Source organism: Mastigoproctus giganteus, chromosome 6, assembly GCF_048544385.1.
Source record: "Mastigoproctus giganteus isolate SK-2022 chromosome 6, ASM4854438v1, whole genome shotgun sequence".
Lineage (NCBI taxonomy): Eukaryota > Metazoa > Arthropoda > Arachnida > Uropygi > Thelyphonidae > Mastigoproctus > Mastigoproctus giganteus.
Window position 1 is genome coordinate 198,677,949 of NC_143580.1, and position 17,849 is coordinate 198,695,797.

General features: G+C 37.2%; 1 protein-coding gene across 1 annotated transcript in view; it reads right to left on the reverse strand.

The window, feature by feature from the left end:
• The window catches only part of GCS2alpha (glucosidase 2 subunit alpha), a 139,492-nt gene that overhangs the window by 9,867 nt on the left and 111,776 nt on the right, over positions 1-17,849 (reverse strand). Inside the window, exons 15-17 of the mRNA XM_090376660.1 lie at positions 14,089-14,338; positions 4,124-4,200; positions 2,800-2,874 (exon numbers count right to left, since the gene is read on the reverse strand). Of these exons, the coding sequence (XP_090232786.1) occupies positions 2,800-2,874; positions 4,124-4,200; positions 14,089-14,338 (402 nt within the window). The remainder of the gene's footprint in view (positions 1-2,799; positions 2,875-4,123; positions 4,201-14,088; positions 14,339-17,849) is intronic.

Genomic DNA, 17,849 nt, shown 5'->3' on the forward strand with positions numbered 1-17,849 from the left:
TGAGTGCTGTCTGTATTACATTCTGATCAAAAGTAAATTCTCTACTGTACCAGGAGAATGTAACTTTGAACAGAATGTAATTCAGATCAAAGTTAAATTCTCCTGTAATTCTCTTTCAAATTTTTAAAGTGGTTTAAAAAAAAGTCGTTAAAAAAAGGAAATAATACCAAGATTTAAATCCATTAATTTAATAGACCAACAACAAAAATTGAGTTGTAACTCAGTTTCAACTAATTACTGAAGTAAAAAACTTAATTCATTACCAATATAAAATAAATAGTATTATTCTGTTTACTATGGTACTGATCCTTAAAAAAAAAAAAGCTAACTAGTGTTTCAGAGTCTGAATTAGCAATATTTTTATTTTTGTTTGCAAGCAGCTAGAACTTATAAGATGTGCTAACAAGAATCTCCTGCAAATAAATGATTGACGTCCAGGGGATTAAAAGCAAATCACTCTCTTAAGACATGGGCCAGTTATAAGCCCATTATAGATGCAAAACAAAAAATTAAATTTTTTTATTTAATGTAGATCCACAGCAATGTTGTGATACAAATCCTGGGTTCAGGAAAAAAAACAATTTTGAAGGTACTGATAGCATTTGAAATTAAATGGAGGAGTTTGATTTTACTGCTATTAAAATCTCTTCCTGTTATATATCTGAGTTAACTTAATTTTCATTGTTCTAATTATGTTAATTAGTTTTTAAATACTGATAATTACAACTTTAATTAGAGAACATACTATGATTTTCTTGTAGTTTTTACCTCCCTAATTGTTAATACCAGAGTGATGAAGAGTATTTCAGCACAGAATTGCATGACTCAAAACATAAATTAGCTACAAGCAATTCCCCTTATGAGTCACAGGTTCACTACTTGTATAGCCTGTGACATGTATTCCAAGGTTATTCCTGTATAAATTTCTAGTTCAACTGATGGCTCTCTTCTACATACCAGATGTACAGTGTGGCACACCTGAAATTAAAATAGTGTATTTCCAGATGATTTAGGTCACTGAGGATGTTAGTTCATGCCTTAGGGAAAAAGGAAACCAGGAATAACACATCAGCGATTAAAGTATCCAGTATATTTTGTGAGGCCACACTCCTGATTTTCATGGTCCTCTAATATGAGGGGGAGACTTAACTATGTGTAACATTTCTTGCAATAGAAATAGGCAGACTAAAACCAGGGTTTGGCTACCTGGAGCAAAAAACTGATATGTAACAAACAGGGTCTCAGAGCTTTAAAGCTCTAAAAAGTGTTATTATTCATGTGAGAACTAATAATATTAACTGCACATCATAATAAAAGTGATGTAGGTCAATGTATTTGCCAGTAATTCTGCTCAGATACGACAGGAGGGATGATATGTTGAAGTCCTTATGAATTGACTCAAGACTTCAGACACTTTAAAAGGCTTTTGGGGGGGGGGGTGTATCTACTCACTGGATGGACTTGTCTCGATTACAGACTATGCTGCTTCTAAAATGATCATTCCCAGTCAAAGAGCTGGTGGTCCTACACTCAATGCTTCTTTCTGGGAGAAAAAGTCATATCTCCCTCTAGAGATCTGGTAGATGGGATCACGTTTTCTATTTCAAGAGTGATCTTCAATTGATTGAAATCTGAAGCCATAATGAAACATGGAAGTTACTCTTTAAAAAAAAAGTAAGCCCTTTTATAACTTCTGCCACTGTATGACAGAATAGCTCAGTTCCTCCTAAAAAGCTTAATTTATTCTTGAACCAGACTCTAGAAGAACATTACTTCCCTCCAACTTGGAATTGTTATACTATCAGACCTCTTCCTAAAAACCACCCTTCCTTACAGATTTTTAGAACTTTAGACCAATTTCCTCTGCAGCCCATCTCCTCTTGCTACCAGAGAAAGCTGTCCTCTGATGGTCATTCAAACCCTTCAGAATCCTCAAATCCACTATTATTCCTGGCAGGTTGGCTGTCATGAATATGTTATCTGCCACTCCAGTGATTCTATATGCTTTTGATGACCATACAGAGGTTGTTGTCACATACCTTGAACTGCAAATCCTTTTGATGCCATTTGCATCCCTGCCCTATAAATCTACTTAGTCTACAAATCTACTTAGTCAAAATTCACTATGACCTTCTCTGGCTACTACAGGCTATTCTACACAAGAGAACCATAATTCTCAATCTTGATCTCTCTAGGAGATCATGACATGAGGCAAACAGCCATAATTAATGGTTACTTCTCAAAATGGGGCCCTGCAAAGGTTGAAACTTGTCACTTCTGTTTCTGGTTTTCTTAAATTAGTTTACATGCTATAATGGAAGTAGGCAAAATTAAACAGCAGTGTTCACAGTAAGTTTTAATACCACATATAACAACTTGAAGATACAACCTTCTGTTGCTAATGAGTAATATTATTTTGTATTTGATGAACAAGTTAAGTATATTTGAGATTAGTGCTCAAATAATGACTATCCTTTTCCTCTGTGTACATTAGTAATGTTACTATAGTAAGAATATATAGTAAGCACTGTACATCTGATATTAATAAAATATGCCAAACTTTGCAAAAAAACAAATGTTTGAAGCCATTTTCATGTTAAAAATTCCAAATTCGTAGATTTTTTTATATGAAAAGACAACATTTTTAATGATTCAAAAATTGACTTAAAAGTTATGATTTGAAGTAAAAAAAATTTTTTTTTCAATTTATGTACTTAAAACTTTGAGTTAAACATTTAATAAATACGTAAAACTAAATTTAAGCAAGAAGAGGCAATGATAAGTATAAACAATATTTACCTTACTTAGTGATACTGGAATTGATACTTTTTGTGGTGCCTCATATTTCTGATGTGTATCAATATCATACCACACCTAAAAATAACAATTTTATCATTAATATCAACTACAAAAATAAGGTAAGCACAAGGCAAAATAATAAATAAGTGAAGTTAAGCAGTGCCCTACCAGAATAAAATAAGCCCTCGTAATATACAAATAGTCAGTAGATGGTTTTCTGTCAGACTGTCTGGTGGTGATATACATAGTTCTCTTTCAAGATGCCACCGAAAGTTATCAATTGGGTTCATATCTTAGATTATTAATTACAAACCTAAGGGGGCATAAATCCAAATTAAGAAAAGACAGATGTAGAATAGATGTGTGGAAATTTGCCTTTAGCCAGTGGGTGGTTAATTGCTGGAACAAACTTCCATCTGTCGTTGTGGAAGTTGATAGGTTAAATAAATTTAAGGAGGAACTGGACAGGCATTTGGAGGGAATAGTGTTTTTTTTTTTTTTTTTTGGCTGATGCTGCATAAGCTCATACACTTGCTTTCTTGCATCACATGCCACTACTACTATATCAGAGCTCAGTGGAACTCACAGGAGCAAATGAATTCTATGACATGCTTGTTTATGCTATTGTTTATCCACTTATGAAAAATATGGGTGTATCGCTGAAAAATCACACTATGATAGCATTCCTCCAGAACAGCAATTTAAATAAATTTATTTTTATACTCAGTAAAGCATCCATGACCAGCACTGTTTATGATTTTAAAATAAAAATATACTTCATTGTGAGTGCTTAAGGCAGCTTAATATACCAGCACAACAGGTGCTAATGGGCAGTGATCAATACATAGAAATGTACTGGCAGATAAATAGTAAATAGCATAAATACTTTTTTTTTTTTTTGTGTGCTACTGCTACACAGCCATGGCACTTGTGGTATTCACAGTATGAATACCACAAGTGCCATTGTATTTGTGTATTATGTCTATACAAATGTGTACTAGCTGATTTACATGTTTTGGCTGAAAAACCTGAAATAACTCACAGGGAGAGGGGAAGAGGCCTCTGCTCCTGAGATCAGCTAACCACAATTCCAATTCAAGGCCTTTAAGAATTCCACCAGCCTTCTGGCCAGATTTGAATCCAGACCTGTCCAAACAAGTGACAATCTCACTAAACTATCAAGCACCAGCATTTACTCTGCCATTACTGAATAGAAGATTTCATATATTTCATTTAAAATCCAGCTTATTTAACCTTTAATTTAATTCATTTTTAAGGTTATAAAATAATTTAAAATAGGTTCCTTTAATCTATGAATGCTAACCTGTTGGTCTCCAGGAAAATATACTTCGACGCTAGTAAGACCAGACTCTAAAACAGGACGGATAAGAAGTGCTTCACCTGCAAAATAAAGTCACGATTATATTGCTGCATTTATCAGTTAAATGAGTGATAAATGCTAAAAACTGAAGCTCTGTGACAACAATAATTGTAGATATGTTTCTGAAAAACTAAAATGAATGATTTCTTTCATATCTTGATACAAAACTTAATTAAATCAGTTCCTATTCTATTGTTTTCACAAGGGAAAAAATAGATTTCTTTAGTAAGAAATCTTTAATAATCAATAAGTTGTGTGCAAAAAAAAAAAAAATTATAAACAAGAAACTGCGGATGAATACTTCTAGGAAAATAAATAAATATGAAACTTGTGGCAGGAATTGTGTAAAGTATGCTTTAGTTAAACTAGGTTTGGGTTTAGTGACAAATGGGCCTGGAGTACTGGGGTCCATAGTTTAACAGATATTTATTTAAAGTATACCCAGTAAAATAAAATAAAATAAAATATTTCCAGAAGCTTTCGGAACTCGTGTCCCTTTCTCAACTGACAGAATTTTTAAATACATTACAAGCAAACTGTGGCACGTTACTCATTCGTCATTGTTGTGTAGCACGGACGTGTGCTGCCTTGCGCCAGTGATCATCCATCAATAAAACGGTTGTCTCCAGGATTGGATGTATACGCATGCCTTTCTGGCGATTTAATGCCTTAGGGTTGTTCATTATGTTTAGTGACTCTAGCCATAGGCGGTGGCGAAAGTGTCGCGCGTGGTCCACTATCTCAAAGTCGCGCTTGGGGTCAAGATCGTGGTTGGTAGCCCAAAAATGTTCTGCAAGCGCGGACTGGTCAGTTTCGGCAAGCCGGATTGCTCTGTCGTGTTCCGTGAGGCGATCCTGGAGACGTCTCGATGTCTCACCTACGTAGCAACTGTTACAGGCCCTACAGGTGATACGGTACACTACATTGCTGCGTAAGACAGGTGTGACAGGGGTCTTCACACTGGAGACAAGTGAACGTAGGTTCCTACCTGGTAATTGTACACATTTTATGTTGTAACTTCTCAGGATCTTCGAGATACGTCCTGACACTCCTGGATAATACGGAATGTAGGCGGATGATATGCCGACTTGCTTCGGAGGTCTTGGGTTGGAAGTAAGTTCTTGTGCCTGTAACAAGCATCTGTTTAGTACATGGGATGGATAACCGCATCTGGTTAAGTCCGCCTTCACACGGGAGATCTCGTTACGTCTAATTGTGTCGGTGCTGGAATGGCTCCAGGCCCTGGAGAACAGGGTGCGGGCAGTGCTACTGAGATGGCTTGGAGCGTGGCCGGACCCGTAGTTGGTGAATTGACCGCACCACATGGGTTTGCGGTATACTGAGGTCTCTAGATGTGGGCCTACGCGATGCACTAGCACGTCCAGAAACGGGAGCGAACCGTCCACCTCTGATTCTACGGTAAACTTGATGAAATTGGATAGAGAGTTGAGGTATTCTAGTAGTACCGTTTCAGAACCACGTGGTATTATGGTAAAAATATCGTCGACATATCTACACCACGTTGTAATAGGTGTAGGTGGGTTCTGGTGTATCTGCTTCTCCAGATCTTCCATGGCGATGTTAGCTACTACGGAACTGACTATGGGTGCCCCTGTCAGTTCCGTAGTAGCTAACATCGCCATGGAAGATCTGGAGAAGCAGATACACCAGAACCCACCTACACCTATTACAACGTGGTGTAGATATGTCGACGATATTTTTACCATAATACCACGTGGTTCTGAAACGGTACTACTAGAATACCTCAACTCTCTATCCAATTTCATCAAGTTTACCGTAGAATCAGAGGTGGACGGTTCGCTCCCGTTTCTGGACGTGCTAGTGCATCGCGTAGGCCCACATCTAGAGACCTCAGTATACCGCAAACCCATGTGGTGCGGTCAATTCACCAACTACGGGTCCGGCCACGCTCCAAGCCATCTCAGTAGCACTGCCCGCACCCTGTTCTCCAGGGCCTGGAGCCATTCCAGCACCGACACAATTAGACGTAACGAGATCTCCCGTGTGAAGGCGGACTTAACCAGATGCGGTTATCCATCCCATGTACTAAACAGATGCTTGTTACAGGCACAAGAACTTACTTCCAACCCAAGACCTCCGAAGCAAGTCGGCATATCATCCGCCTACATTCCGTATTATCCAGGAGTGTCAGGACGTATCTCGAAGATCCTGAGAAGTTACAACATAAAATGTGTACAATTACCAGGTAGGAACCTACGTTCACTTGTCTCCAGTGTGAAGACCCCTGTCACACCTGTCTTACGCAGCAATGTAGTGTACCGTATCACCTGTAGGGCCTGTAACAGTTGCTACGTAGGTGAGACATCGAGACGTCTCCAGGATCGCCTCACGGAACACGACAGAGCAATCCGGCTTGCCGAAACTGACCAGTCCGCGCTTGCAGAACATTTTTGGGCTACCAACCACGATCTTGACCCCAAGCGCGACTTTGAGATAGTGGACCACGCGCGACACTTTCGCCACCGCCTATGGCTAGAGTCACTAAACATAATGAACAACCCTAAGGCATTAAATCGCCAGAAAGGCATGCGTATACATCCAATCCTGGAGACAACCGTTTTATTGATGGATGATCACTGGCGCAAGGCAGCACACGTCCGTGCTACAACAATGACGAATGAGTAACGTGCCACAGTTTGCTTGTAATGTATTTAAAAATTCTGTCAGTTGAGAAAGGGACACGAGTTCCGAAAGCTTCTGGAAATATTTTATTTTATTTTATTTTACTGGGTATACTTTAAATAAATATCTGTTAGGTTTGGGTTTGTTTTCTTATAAAAACATAATTCAAATCAATTTGAAACTTAAGTGTTGCAGAACTTTTCTGTACCAACTGGGATAATTTTCTGTCCATAACATAAATACAGCAAATCGATAATAGAAATTAGTCAATATACAAAGCAGTAAGGTAAATGACACATTTTGGTTCAAACACAGGTGTAGAAATAAGTTACATGTCCACATTGGTTTATATGCAAAAAAGATCTAACATTTTAAGTGGAAGAAACTGGATGTTGAAATACACCTTCAAGGTAGGGAATATACAATAAATTTCAATTCTGTAACACTTCAATTGCACTGTATCCAAATTTCTTTAATTGTGATACTGCAGTTATATACAATATAAAAATAATATAAATACTATGCACTTAAAAAGTTTAAAAAACTATAATTCAATACAGATGCTTTCGACAATTATACCTTCTTCAGCCAACTAGTTTACATCTGGCACTGTGCTTAAATAAATTACACACAGGTTGGTCACATGCTCACTATTGTTATATAATCACTGCAACATCATTCTCATTACCATAATGTCACCATATCAATTTGTTCATCCTCCTCCTCCATTTATTTTCAAATGTACATTGTCACAACATAGAATTAGAAACTCTCTAAATACTTTGTAAATGTGTACCAAAGCTATTCATCAGTTTTCACAGTGTATGTACATTGCCTCTGCTGGTCCTTTTGGTATCTAATGATATCTGCTGAACAGGAGTTTATGTGGTGGCACCCTTGTTGCCACACATATTCAGTAATTAACAAACTGAAATCTGTATTTTGTAATGTATGCCCCAGACAATCCTTGAGGTCTCTTTGCCTCAGCATCGTGGCTTGCATCGCGTTCTGAACACTTAATCTTATAAATCACCCCACTTCTGAATGTTTCAGATGTAGGGGATTTAAATGGGATGAAAATTGTTTGTAGTTTTCTACAAACAATTTTCAATTACCAGGAAAAAAGAAATAAAATGCAAAAAAATAAAAATACTAGCAGTTTACGATCAGTTGAAACTTATTAGACAACAAATTATAGGAAACTGTAAATTCCAGGGTTATTTAAAATTACCAAATTTGACAAAAAAAAGAAAATCATTTTTCAATCTGGAAATACAAAGAAAACAATCTGGCATGCATATCAAAGATCACAAGTGTCTTTCAGAATCTGGGCGATTTTAACATTTCTCTATTTTAGTAATATCACTTATTCAGTAAATCTTGAAACTTAGTGCAAACTTCTCTTGCAAATTACAGCTATGTAGCTGATCAAACAATGCCTATCAGAACCAGTGACCAGTTTGGCATAGTTTAGAACATCTGAGTGTAAAACAAAAAAAAAACGCAGAAAATGCTCAGTGTGAGCACAGTTGGAAAATAAGTTTCATTAAACTTCTATGGTTAATCTCTGCTACAAAGAGTGACTTACTGATGTGCACAAACTAATGATGTGCAAATATACTTCCACACAACCATTACAGCTAGTCATGCAGCTGATGAGCAACATGACTAGTTATAATGGGAATGGCAATGGAGAAATTTGATCCAATGTTAACAAAACTAAAAGATAAAGTGCTATATATATGTAGAGAAGAACTATTGCCTGAGAAAAATTTAGTTTTGGTAATGTCAGATCGCATCCTCCACTTTTTTTTTTTTTAAGTTTTTGTGTGTGGTCGTACACGCACTCTTGCTGAATTGACTGAATCAAAAAGAAATGTTCAACGAACAGCTGAATAGAATTATTTATTGTATTTATTCAATTTTTTATCTTGTGTGCTGGAAAAATTACAAAAGCGTACATTTTAAAAAATTTCACAATTATAAAATTACAAAAAAAGAGGAGACAAGCATAACGTCAGTAAGTTTTATCTCTCAAGCATCACTGCCAAAATCGATGTCTCCAGCTGATAAGTATGGTGCTGCGGAGGTTGAGAAGGGGTCAGGCTGCTCAACCTTACGAAAGAACATATTAATGGATGACTGGACGGTGGCTTTTTTCTTTTCATCGTAGATTTCTTTGTAGTAAGCAAGCATATCATTCACCCCTCTGAACTTTTAAGAATGGTTTGCTGTCAGGATTCATCTTCTCAAACCTCACCATGCCGATGCAATTTCACAAAATACCACTGCCATCTCTCTGGTGATGAAGCATCTTGGCCCCTCATTTGGTTCATCTGAAACTTCGTCAGCATTTTCTTCTTTCATTATTGCTGCCTGCAAGTCAATAACTTCATTAGATAATTCCTTCTCTTCTTCCTCTATTAACTCCTCCACATCTCTGGCAACAACTTCCAACTGAAGTAGCTCTGCAACCTTTACAATCTTATCTTTACAATCTTCATGTGAGTCTTTTTCAAACCCTTCAAAGCCCTTTACGTGCCATGGGCATATTTTCTTCCTTGTACCATTTAAACAACTTTTTGTAATTTCCAACCATGCCTTATTAACGTTTAAGATGCCATGGTAAATATTGTAAGATTTCCAAAAGCCTCTTAACGTAAAATTTTTCTCACCGTCTACTGCAGACAATGTCTGAGCAAATGTTGTGCGTAAATAGTATGCTTTTAAATTCAAAATAACATCCTGATACATAGGTTGGATGAGTGAAATAGTGTTTGGCAGTTGAAATATGACTCTCACATTTGAACTGAAATCATCTAGATGCATAGGATGTCCAGGAGCATTATGTAATAGAAGCAAAATCTTGAAAGGAACGTCGTTGTCTTTACAATATTTTTCAACCTTGGGCATGAAGCAGCATTTAAATCAATCCTCAAAGAGAGATAGGTTCGATCGAAAATGCATGGGTAGGATGGCTTTATTAATGCCCTTAAATGCAAGAGGATTTCCAGAATGTAGCACACACTTCTTGATTAGACTGGGGTTTGAGCCCGTGACCACCAAATACGGAGGATGCGGAAAGGTCAGGGAATGACCACCACATATCCCCAGAGCAATATGGCCTTAGTTGCTAATGCTCCTAAAAACCAAATAACAAACATGTTCTTTTATACACGTACTATCCTTTAAAATAGTATTCACTGTTGAAGCAGCAAAACCTAATTCCCTTGCAATAGATGACAAACTTAGTCTTGCTGCGTACTTCTTAATCATCTTCATTTCTAAGTTAATTTTGTTTTCTGGCATTGCCAGTACTTACACTTTCCATTGGTTCCTTTCCCTTCATCATTGTAATACATACCATATATTCCAAATTCTCCGTGACAGTCCTCAGCAAATACACTATGGGATATCAGGAAGGTCAACTATAACTAACCTTGTAACAACCACTCTGCACATCTTAGATGCCTTCGAACAAAGACAGGAATTGTCAGTTATATATCTTGACATCCATTCCGCTTTGAATGCCATCTATATACCTAATCTCCTACGTCTCTTAGAAAACTACTTCAATTTTCGCGGCGATGTTCTCTGGTTCCTAGAATCTCTCCTATCGAAGAGGACCCTTGTTCTAAAGATCGGAACAAAGACCTTCACGCGCCACATAACTGCCGGTGTACCTCAAGGGGGGGTCCTGTCTGGCATTCTCTTCTCAGCAATCATGGTGCCATTTGTGACCAATAAGTGCAATTGGATCACATATGCTGACGATGTCAAGCTCCTTACTAAAATATCGCCATCCAACTCGGCAGCCGAAATCACTCAGCAAATCACTAGCAAACTGCAGGACATGGCTGACTACCTCAATACCTTCAACCTCCAAATCAACCCACTAAAATCAGCACAAATAACTTACTCTCTAAAGGGCAGCCCAACAACGTTGGAGCCTGTGCTTAACGGCTCCTCAGTTCCAAGTGTTCAAACACACAAAGATCTGGGGGTCGTCTTCGACTCCAAACTATCTTTCAACGATCACATAAACCTCATACAGTCGAGGCTGAACTCACTACGCTGGGTCGCCAAACAACAGCTGCTCCACACCACCGACCCACAACTGGTAAAAAGATACATCGTATCAATCCTTTACCCGACAATACTGTATGCTTCAGAGATATGGGCCTCGGCCGCCGAATCCAACATCAAAAGAATATTCTCTGCCGAATTCTGGCTTCTAAAATGGGCCAACAGCAAACTCCACCTTCCCCCAGCTCTCAGATCAACGCAGTTAGCAGAAGCTCTTCAACTACGCAGGCTCCGGTCCTACGTCGCAGAAAGAAGGCTGCTGTTCACCATCAAGATGGCCACCGGTAAAATCACAGAGCCGAACTTCTGGGATCACTGCTCTTGGCGCATTCCTCCCCCTTATCTCCGGTCTTCAGCACAGCTGCTAGCAAACCGTAACCGGCTAGTACTAACCGACAGATTCCTGCCAAAGCAAATGCTGCCCTCACTGCAAGCCATCGACGGGGACCTCCAAGAAGTGGTCAATAATAAAAAATACAGGAAGGGTATCCTCGTCGAACTGAAAATGTAAAACTCTGCCTTGTTAATAATCTGATTTATCTTTTTTTCTCATGTGTATCTCTTTTGTAAATATGTTTTGTTAACCCCTGGCACCACCATGCCGTGACGGGACTAATTGTATGTCTATCATTGCTGCAATTAAAGATTCTATTCTATTCCATATTTCCCCATGTATAGCAGCAGAAGAAGGCCATGAGAGGCAAGTCAGCAAAATGGCATGATTTAGAGAGGGATGCACCCTTTTTCGAAAAATTTGGGGTCTAAAAACTGGGTGCGTCTTATACAGTGATTGTAGATTTTTTTTTTACTTGCATTTCCCGCTTTTTCGTGCTTGTTGTCTTTGCGCTCATTGTTTTGCACTTGTTACCGGCATATTAGAAATGGCTCAGAAAAGATTTTCGTACAGTGCTGAATTAAAGTTAAAAGTGATCCAGTTTGCAAAAGTGAATGGAAATCGTGCTGCTGAAAGTAAGTTTGGTCCTCCTCCAACTGAGAAAACAATCCGAGACTGGCTACGGGAAGAAGAAGAAACCCTACTGAAAACGCAACAGCAGAAGAAGGCCATGAGAGGCAAGTCAGCAAAATGGCCTGATTTAGAGAGGGAATTGAAGATATGGATTGAAGAGCAAAGGGCAATTGGAATTTCTGTGTCCACAAAGATATTTCAGCCCGAGGCAAGAAGAATTGCTGATGAAAAAGAAGTTACTGATTTCAAAGGAGGACACAGTTGGTGCTTCAGGTTCATGAAACAGAATGGATTAAGCATGCATACACGCACCAGACTTGCCCAAAAGATGCCTGAAAGCTATGAGCAGAAGGTCCTTGAATTTCATCGTTTTGTCGTTCAATGTCGAAAGACATCAGTTTGAGTTGGGACAGATTGCAAATATGGACGAAGTCCCCCTTCAATTTGATGTCCCAAGTAACAGAACTGTTGATAAGAAGTGGGCGAAAACTGTAACTATGAAGACAAGTGGACATGAAAAGAGCCATTATACAGTTGTTCTAGCTTGTTATGCCGACGGAACCAAGCTGCCTCCTATGCTAATTTTCAAACGCAAAACAATGCCAAAAGAAGACATTCCTCAAGGAGTGATTGTCCACGTTCATGACAAGGGTTGGATGGATCAGGATGGGATGAAGATCTGGTTTGAGAAAGTTTAGAGCAGGAGCCCAGGTGGGCTCTTACGCAAACCTGCCCTATTGGTGTTTAATCAGTTCAGGCCACACATAACAAAAAACACAAAGAAGATTGCTGCAGAGCAAAAAACAAAACTTGCCATCATACCTGGAGGCTTGACATCCCAGCTCCAACCACTTGATGTCAGCATTAACAAACCCTTCAAAGCTGCCATGAGAGACGAATGGAACCAATGAATGAAGTCTTCTGGGGACAATTTGACACCAGCAGGAAGAATGAAGAAACCAACTACAGGAGAAGTTTGTACCTGGGTGAAAAGATCCTGGGATAATATCAAGATTGAGATTGTTGTCAAGTCACTTAAGAAGTGTGGCATTTCAAATGCCATAGAACTGAGGACAAGGCAATATATGAAGACAGTGATTCATCATCAGACACAGATGAGGACAAGCTAATGGATGGGAGTTTTAACAGTGATGAGGAGTTGTATAAATTTTATGATGAATAAAACTTGAGTTCAATAACTTTATGTAATACATTTTTTTTTCAAATTTCGGGCCCCAAAATTAAGGTGTGTCTTATACATGGGGAAATACGGTAAATAGGAATGAAGAGAAGTTTCTGAAAATTTGTTTTTTTATATGATTGAACATTTCAGTGAAGGGGAACACATTTCACCATAATACCGTAACATAAAAACCCACAGAATTCCAGTTATCGGGATTATCCCAAATGCAATAAGATCGAGTTTACTACCCGTTTATTTCGACCGGGGTTCGAGCCCGTGACCACCAAATATGGAGGATGCGGAGAGGTCAGGGAATGACCACCGCATATCCCCAGAGCAATATGGCCTTAGTTGCTAATGCTCCTAAAAACCAAATAACAACAACTACCCGTTTATAATAGATTGCACTAACAGAAAAGACCAATAAACCAGAAAGTGCAAATTGCTTTTATTGTTTTTTGGTCGTGACCTCCAGAAACATGCTTTAGGAAAATATCACAAAGGTGTTCAAAATGATTCTTATAACAGGAACATATCATAGCGATGATAGTGTAGTGCAATTTCCATTCAGGAAAGGAGAAGTTAGGTTCCCCTTTCCTGAATCCCAGGAAATTCCTTTAATACTTGAAAGAAAAGAAAAAAAATAAAGTGGATATCTCTAAATTTTGACAAGTAATAGTGTTAAAAATAAAAAAAATATTCTTATAAAAATTCAAACAAACTGTACAATCAGGTGACCTCTATAATTTTATTTGGTGCACACATGTCAAACTTAACCAAGTTAGTATGTATAAAATATTAGGCGAACCAAGAACCTCACTTCCCCTTTCCTTAATCTTGCCAATTGTGAACAGTTTCAGAAACATAACTCCCATGACTGAGGTAGTATAGGTAGAAAAATATCTGTACGCACAAACCAAAATTTCAACAGAAACGCAAAATTTTACTTCATGCACAAAAACTGATAGTCTGAATGTTACCAATTTCATCTTTTTACCTGTAACTTACCAATCATATATTCTTCATCCATATCAAAAGTGATTTTTTCTGTAGGAAATTCCATCCACAAAGGTCTTGCTGGTGGTAATCCAGTTCTTTCATTTTCAAAAAATGTAGTATACCAAAAGGGTAGGAATGTGTATCGTTTACGTAGAATATCACGGATTAACATTTTGGTTTCCTCATCAAAGAGCCATGGTTCTCGGCGTTTTGTCTCATGATGAGAATGTGAGCGGAAAAAGGGTTGATAAGCACCTGCCTACAAAACAAAATTTTAATTTCTTCAGATTGAAAAATTTCAGATATGTTTCTCTGAAAAACAAAGGGTTTCAAACAATTTTATTTCATTAATCATAATTACTTCACGAGACTGGCAGCATATTCAAAATTAAATTAATGGCTTAGTCAATTTCTAAGGTATTTAATAAGGCGGGTTAGGTTGTTTTAATTCTCAAGTGTAAAAATTAAGAAGGATCATGAGAAGTTGCAATGGTGAACTGTATGGTTTTCACCATACAGTTTTTTTTTTTTTTTTTTTGGAATAAAAATGGAATAATGGCTAAAAATAGTTTAAAATATTTCTAAGCTATCTATGATTATATACAACTGCAGGAAAATGTCCACATACCATCTGTATATTAATTTATAGTTAATTAATTTAAATTATAAAAATAATGTAAATTTTCAGTGCTCAGTAAAGTGCAGAATTTTAAAATTGTGTACATTGTAATGCCTTCCATTATTTTCCAATTACAAATACAGTAGAATCTCATAAATCTAGAAACAATGGGACTCAACTGCTGGATTTGCAAAAATTTTGTATCTCTGAAATACAGTAGAATGTAGGTTATCCAGAATAATTTGAAAAGCTGATCTTTCTTCTTCTTTTTTTTTTTTTTTTTATTAACCCAGTAGTACAATAAGCTCCCGGTTATAGTGATCACCAGGGCCGTTTTAAGAACTCTCGGGTCCCCTGGTGAATTTCCAAATGTGGCACCTATTCAGTTTAAATTTTTTTCTGGGTCTCTCTTAGTTGCATTCCTAACATTATTCATATTCCTAACATTATAATATATATATATATATATATATATATATATATATATTATTATATTATTATATAATCGTAAGCAAGAATTAAATTTGTTAATTATTTTTCTAAATATTAATATTTTCGGCACTTTAAACTATTTAAAGAAAGCCAAAAACATTCATATATCATTATTTTCCATGTTTGCAGTGCTTTTGACCGTATGGGATAGAGGGTCTTTTAAAAAATTATTTAAAATCAAGAAGTGAGGCCCATGGCATCTGCCGGATGTACCCATGGATTAAAACAGCCCAGGTGATCATGTTTGCGAATTGAATTTTGATTATAATAAGTGAAAGATCGAGTTTACTACCCATTTATAACAGATTGTACAAACAAAAAAGCCCAATAAACCAAAAACTGCAAATTGTTTTTGTTTTATGATTGTGACCTTCAGAAATGTGCTTTAGAAAAATATCACAGAAACAACTAGGTTTTCTTAGAAACCATGAGTGAATTTCAGATTAGTTTAGCTCCAGATTCGGTAAAAATAATATCGGCCCGAAACTGTGTGATTCATTATTTTTCTCAATTTTTAGCGGTAAAACGTGAACAAAAAGAAAACAGTTTTAACATTGCAGCAATAAACAGAAATTATTAATAGAATTAGAAAAGGTGAAAATTTAGGAATCTCTCCAAAGAGTTTAATATGGGGACTTCAACAATTTACAACATCAAGAAAAATTCCAATGTTATAACAGAATTTGTGTCGATTATGAATAGTGAAGAAGGATCTAGCAGGAAAAAGATGTTGAAACCTGAAAATGCCGCTTTATGGATGATTTGGTAATTGTTGGCGCATCGGCTTCTGTGGCCATATTGCACCTCCCAAGGTTTTTGCAGTACTTTGATCCAAGCCCGAGGCGGGAATCGAACCCGCGACCTTTGGGCTGCCGGGCAGGTACTTTACCCACTCGGCTAGCCCAGTCGGCGCTTTATGGATGCTGACTTCGTTTGCTATCTTAACACTTATTGGGTATATGTGGTATGCAGATGACGGGTCTCTTGCTATTACTTGGTTGAGGTTGGTTCAAGGTCTTGGCACTGTCCTCTATTGTTTTCTTAATGATATATATGGGGAATCTATTTCTTAGGGCTAGTCTGGTTATAGCTTCTAGTTCCTGTTCAAAGTTTTCTATTGCAGATCCAGTAAGCTCTTAAGATGAAAGATTTCAATACTCTGACTTTAGTTAAGTGAGGGTAGCACGATTTATAGTTGAATATGAACCCTGTATCTATTTGTTTCTTGTAAACTTCCATTTGTAACTCTGTGGGTTTTCTTTTGATTAGAATATGCAGGAAAGGTAGGTTGTCTCCTATTTCAGTTTTGAACTTTGTCTGGTGGTAGTTCAGTGCATCATAAAATTTTTGCAGCACTTCAGATCTGTGGCTCCAAATTGCAATTATTCTATGTATCTGATCCAGGACTGGTTTAAGGGGTTGTTTTTCTAAGAATTCATTTTCCAAATGGGTCATGAATATTTTTGCTATGAGAGGAGAAAGGGCATTTCCCACGCTTAGGCCTAAGATCTGTAACGACTGTAGAATGATCCTTTGAAGGGGAAATAGGATTTCCTTATCAACAGGTCGACAAGTTGTAGTATCTCTGAAATTGGTAGCAGTTTTGGGTTGCCAAAATAGATGTGGCTGTCTAGTTCTTTTTGACTTTGCTTCACATACAGAGGTATTTTTGCGAACAGAGAATCTTCATTAAACAATACCAAGATATCATTTTCATTTATTTCTACCTCTTTCAATCTGTAAAATTAGGTTCTAGTTGTTTTTCAAGGTGTTCTAGTTCTTCAATATTATTTGTGAGAAGAGCTGTAAAAGCCATATTGAGATCTGTCCCAGGTGAAGTTTGCCAATGATGATTGGTCTGGCTAGAAGACCTGGTTTATTGACTTTTGTTTACAAAGAGATATGGTGTTTCTGAGCTGTTGGGATTCAATTTCTTGTGAAGTTCTTTATCTAAATACTCGTGAACTGCACTTTGACCATTAAAATACACAGATATCATTACTATAGTTTTTAACATCAAGTTCAAATAACCAATGATACTGCTTTTCAAATTTGTTAATTATAACACCAGAAGTCTGAATTTGATATCACTATTAAAAATCATGAAAAAATTTGACAGTGGAGAAAAGGGTGTGTGTGTGTGCGTGTGTGTGTGTGTGTGTGTGTGCACGCATGCACACTCATATTTGCCTGTTCCTGGTTTTGGGAATTTTTCATGCATCAACTACTCAGGTCATAGTAAACAAGTTTATGGTTGTACTCTAATTCATATAGTTTTGTTGTGTATTATGTCTGTACAAAAGTGTTCATAAGTCAATTTGTATGTCGTTTTGACTGAATAATTTGGGAGGGAGGGGTACCCTTGTCCTCTGTCTGAGCAGATAACTGCAAATTAGAGAGGCATTTAAAAGTTCCTCCAGTTTCCAATGGTATCAAACCAAAGACTCTCCAAACGAGTGACAAAGGACAAAACCACTATAACTGTCATAGAGGAGATAATATCTGCAACTAGGAACGACACAAAAATAAATTCATAAGTTCAAAATTTTGGGATATGCTACTATAAACAGTAAGTAGGGCTGATGCATACATACACAGAAAATTGAGCAAATATTTTTTTAAATTTCTTATTTTAAACAGCAATATGCTGATTTTTCAA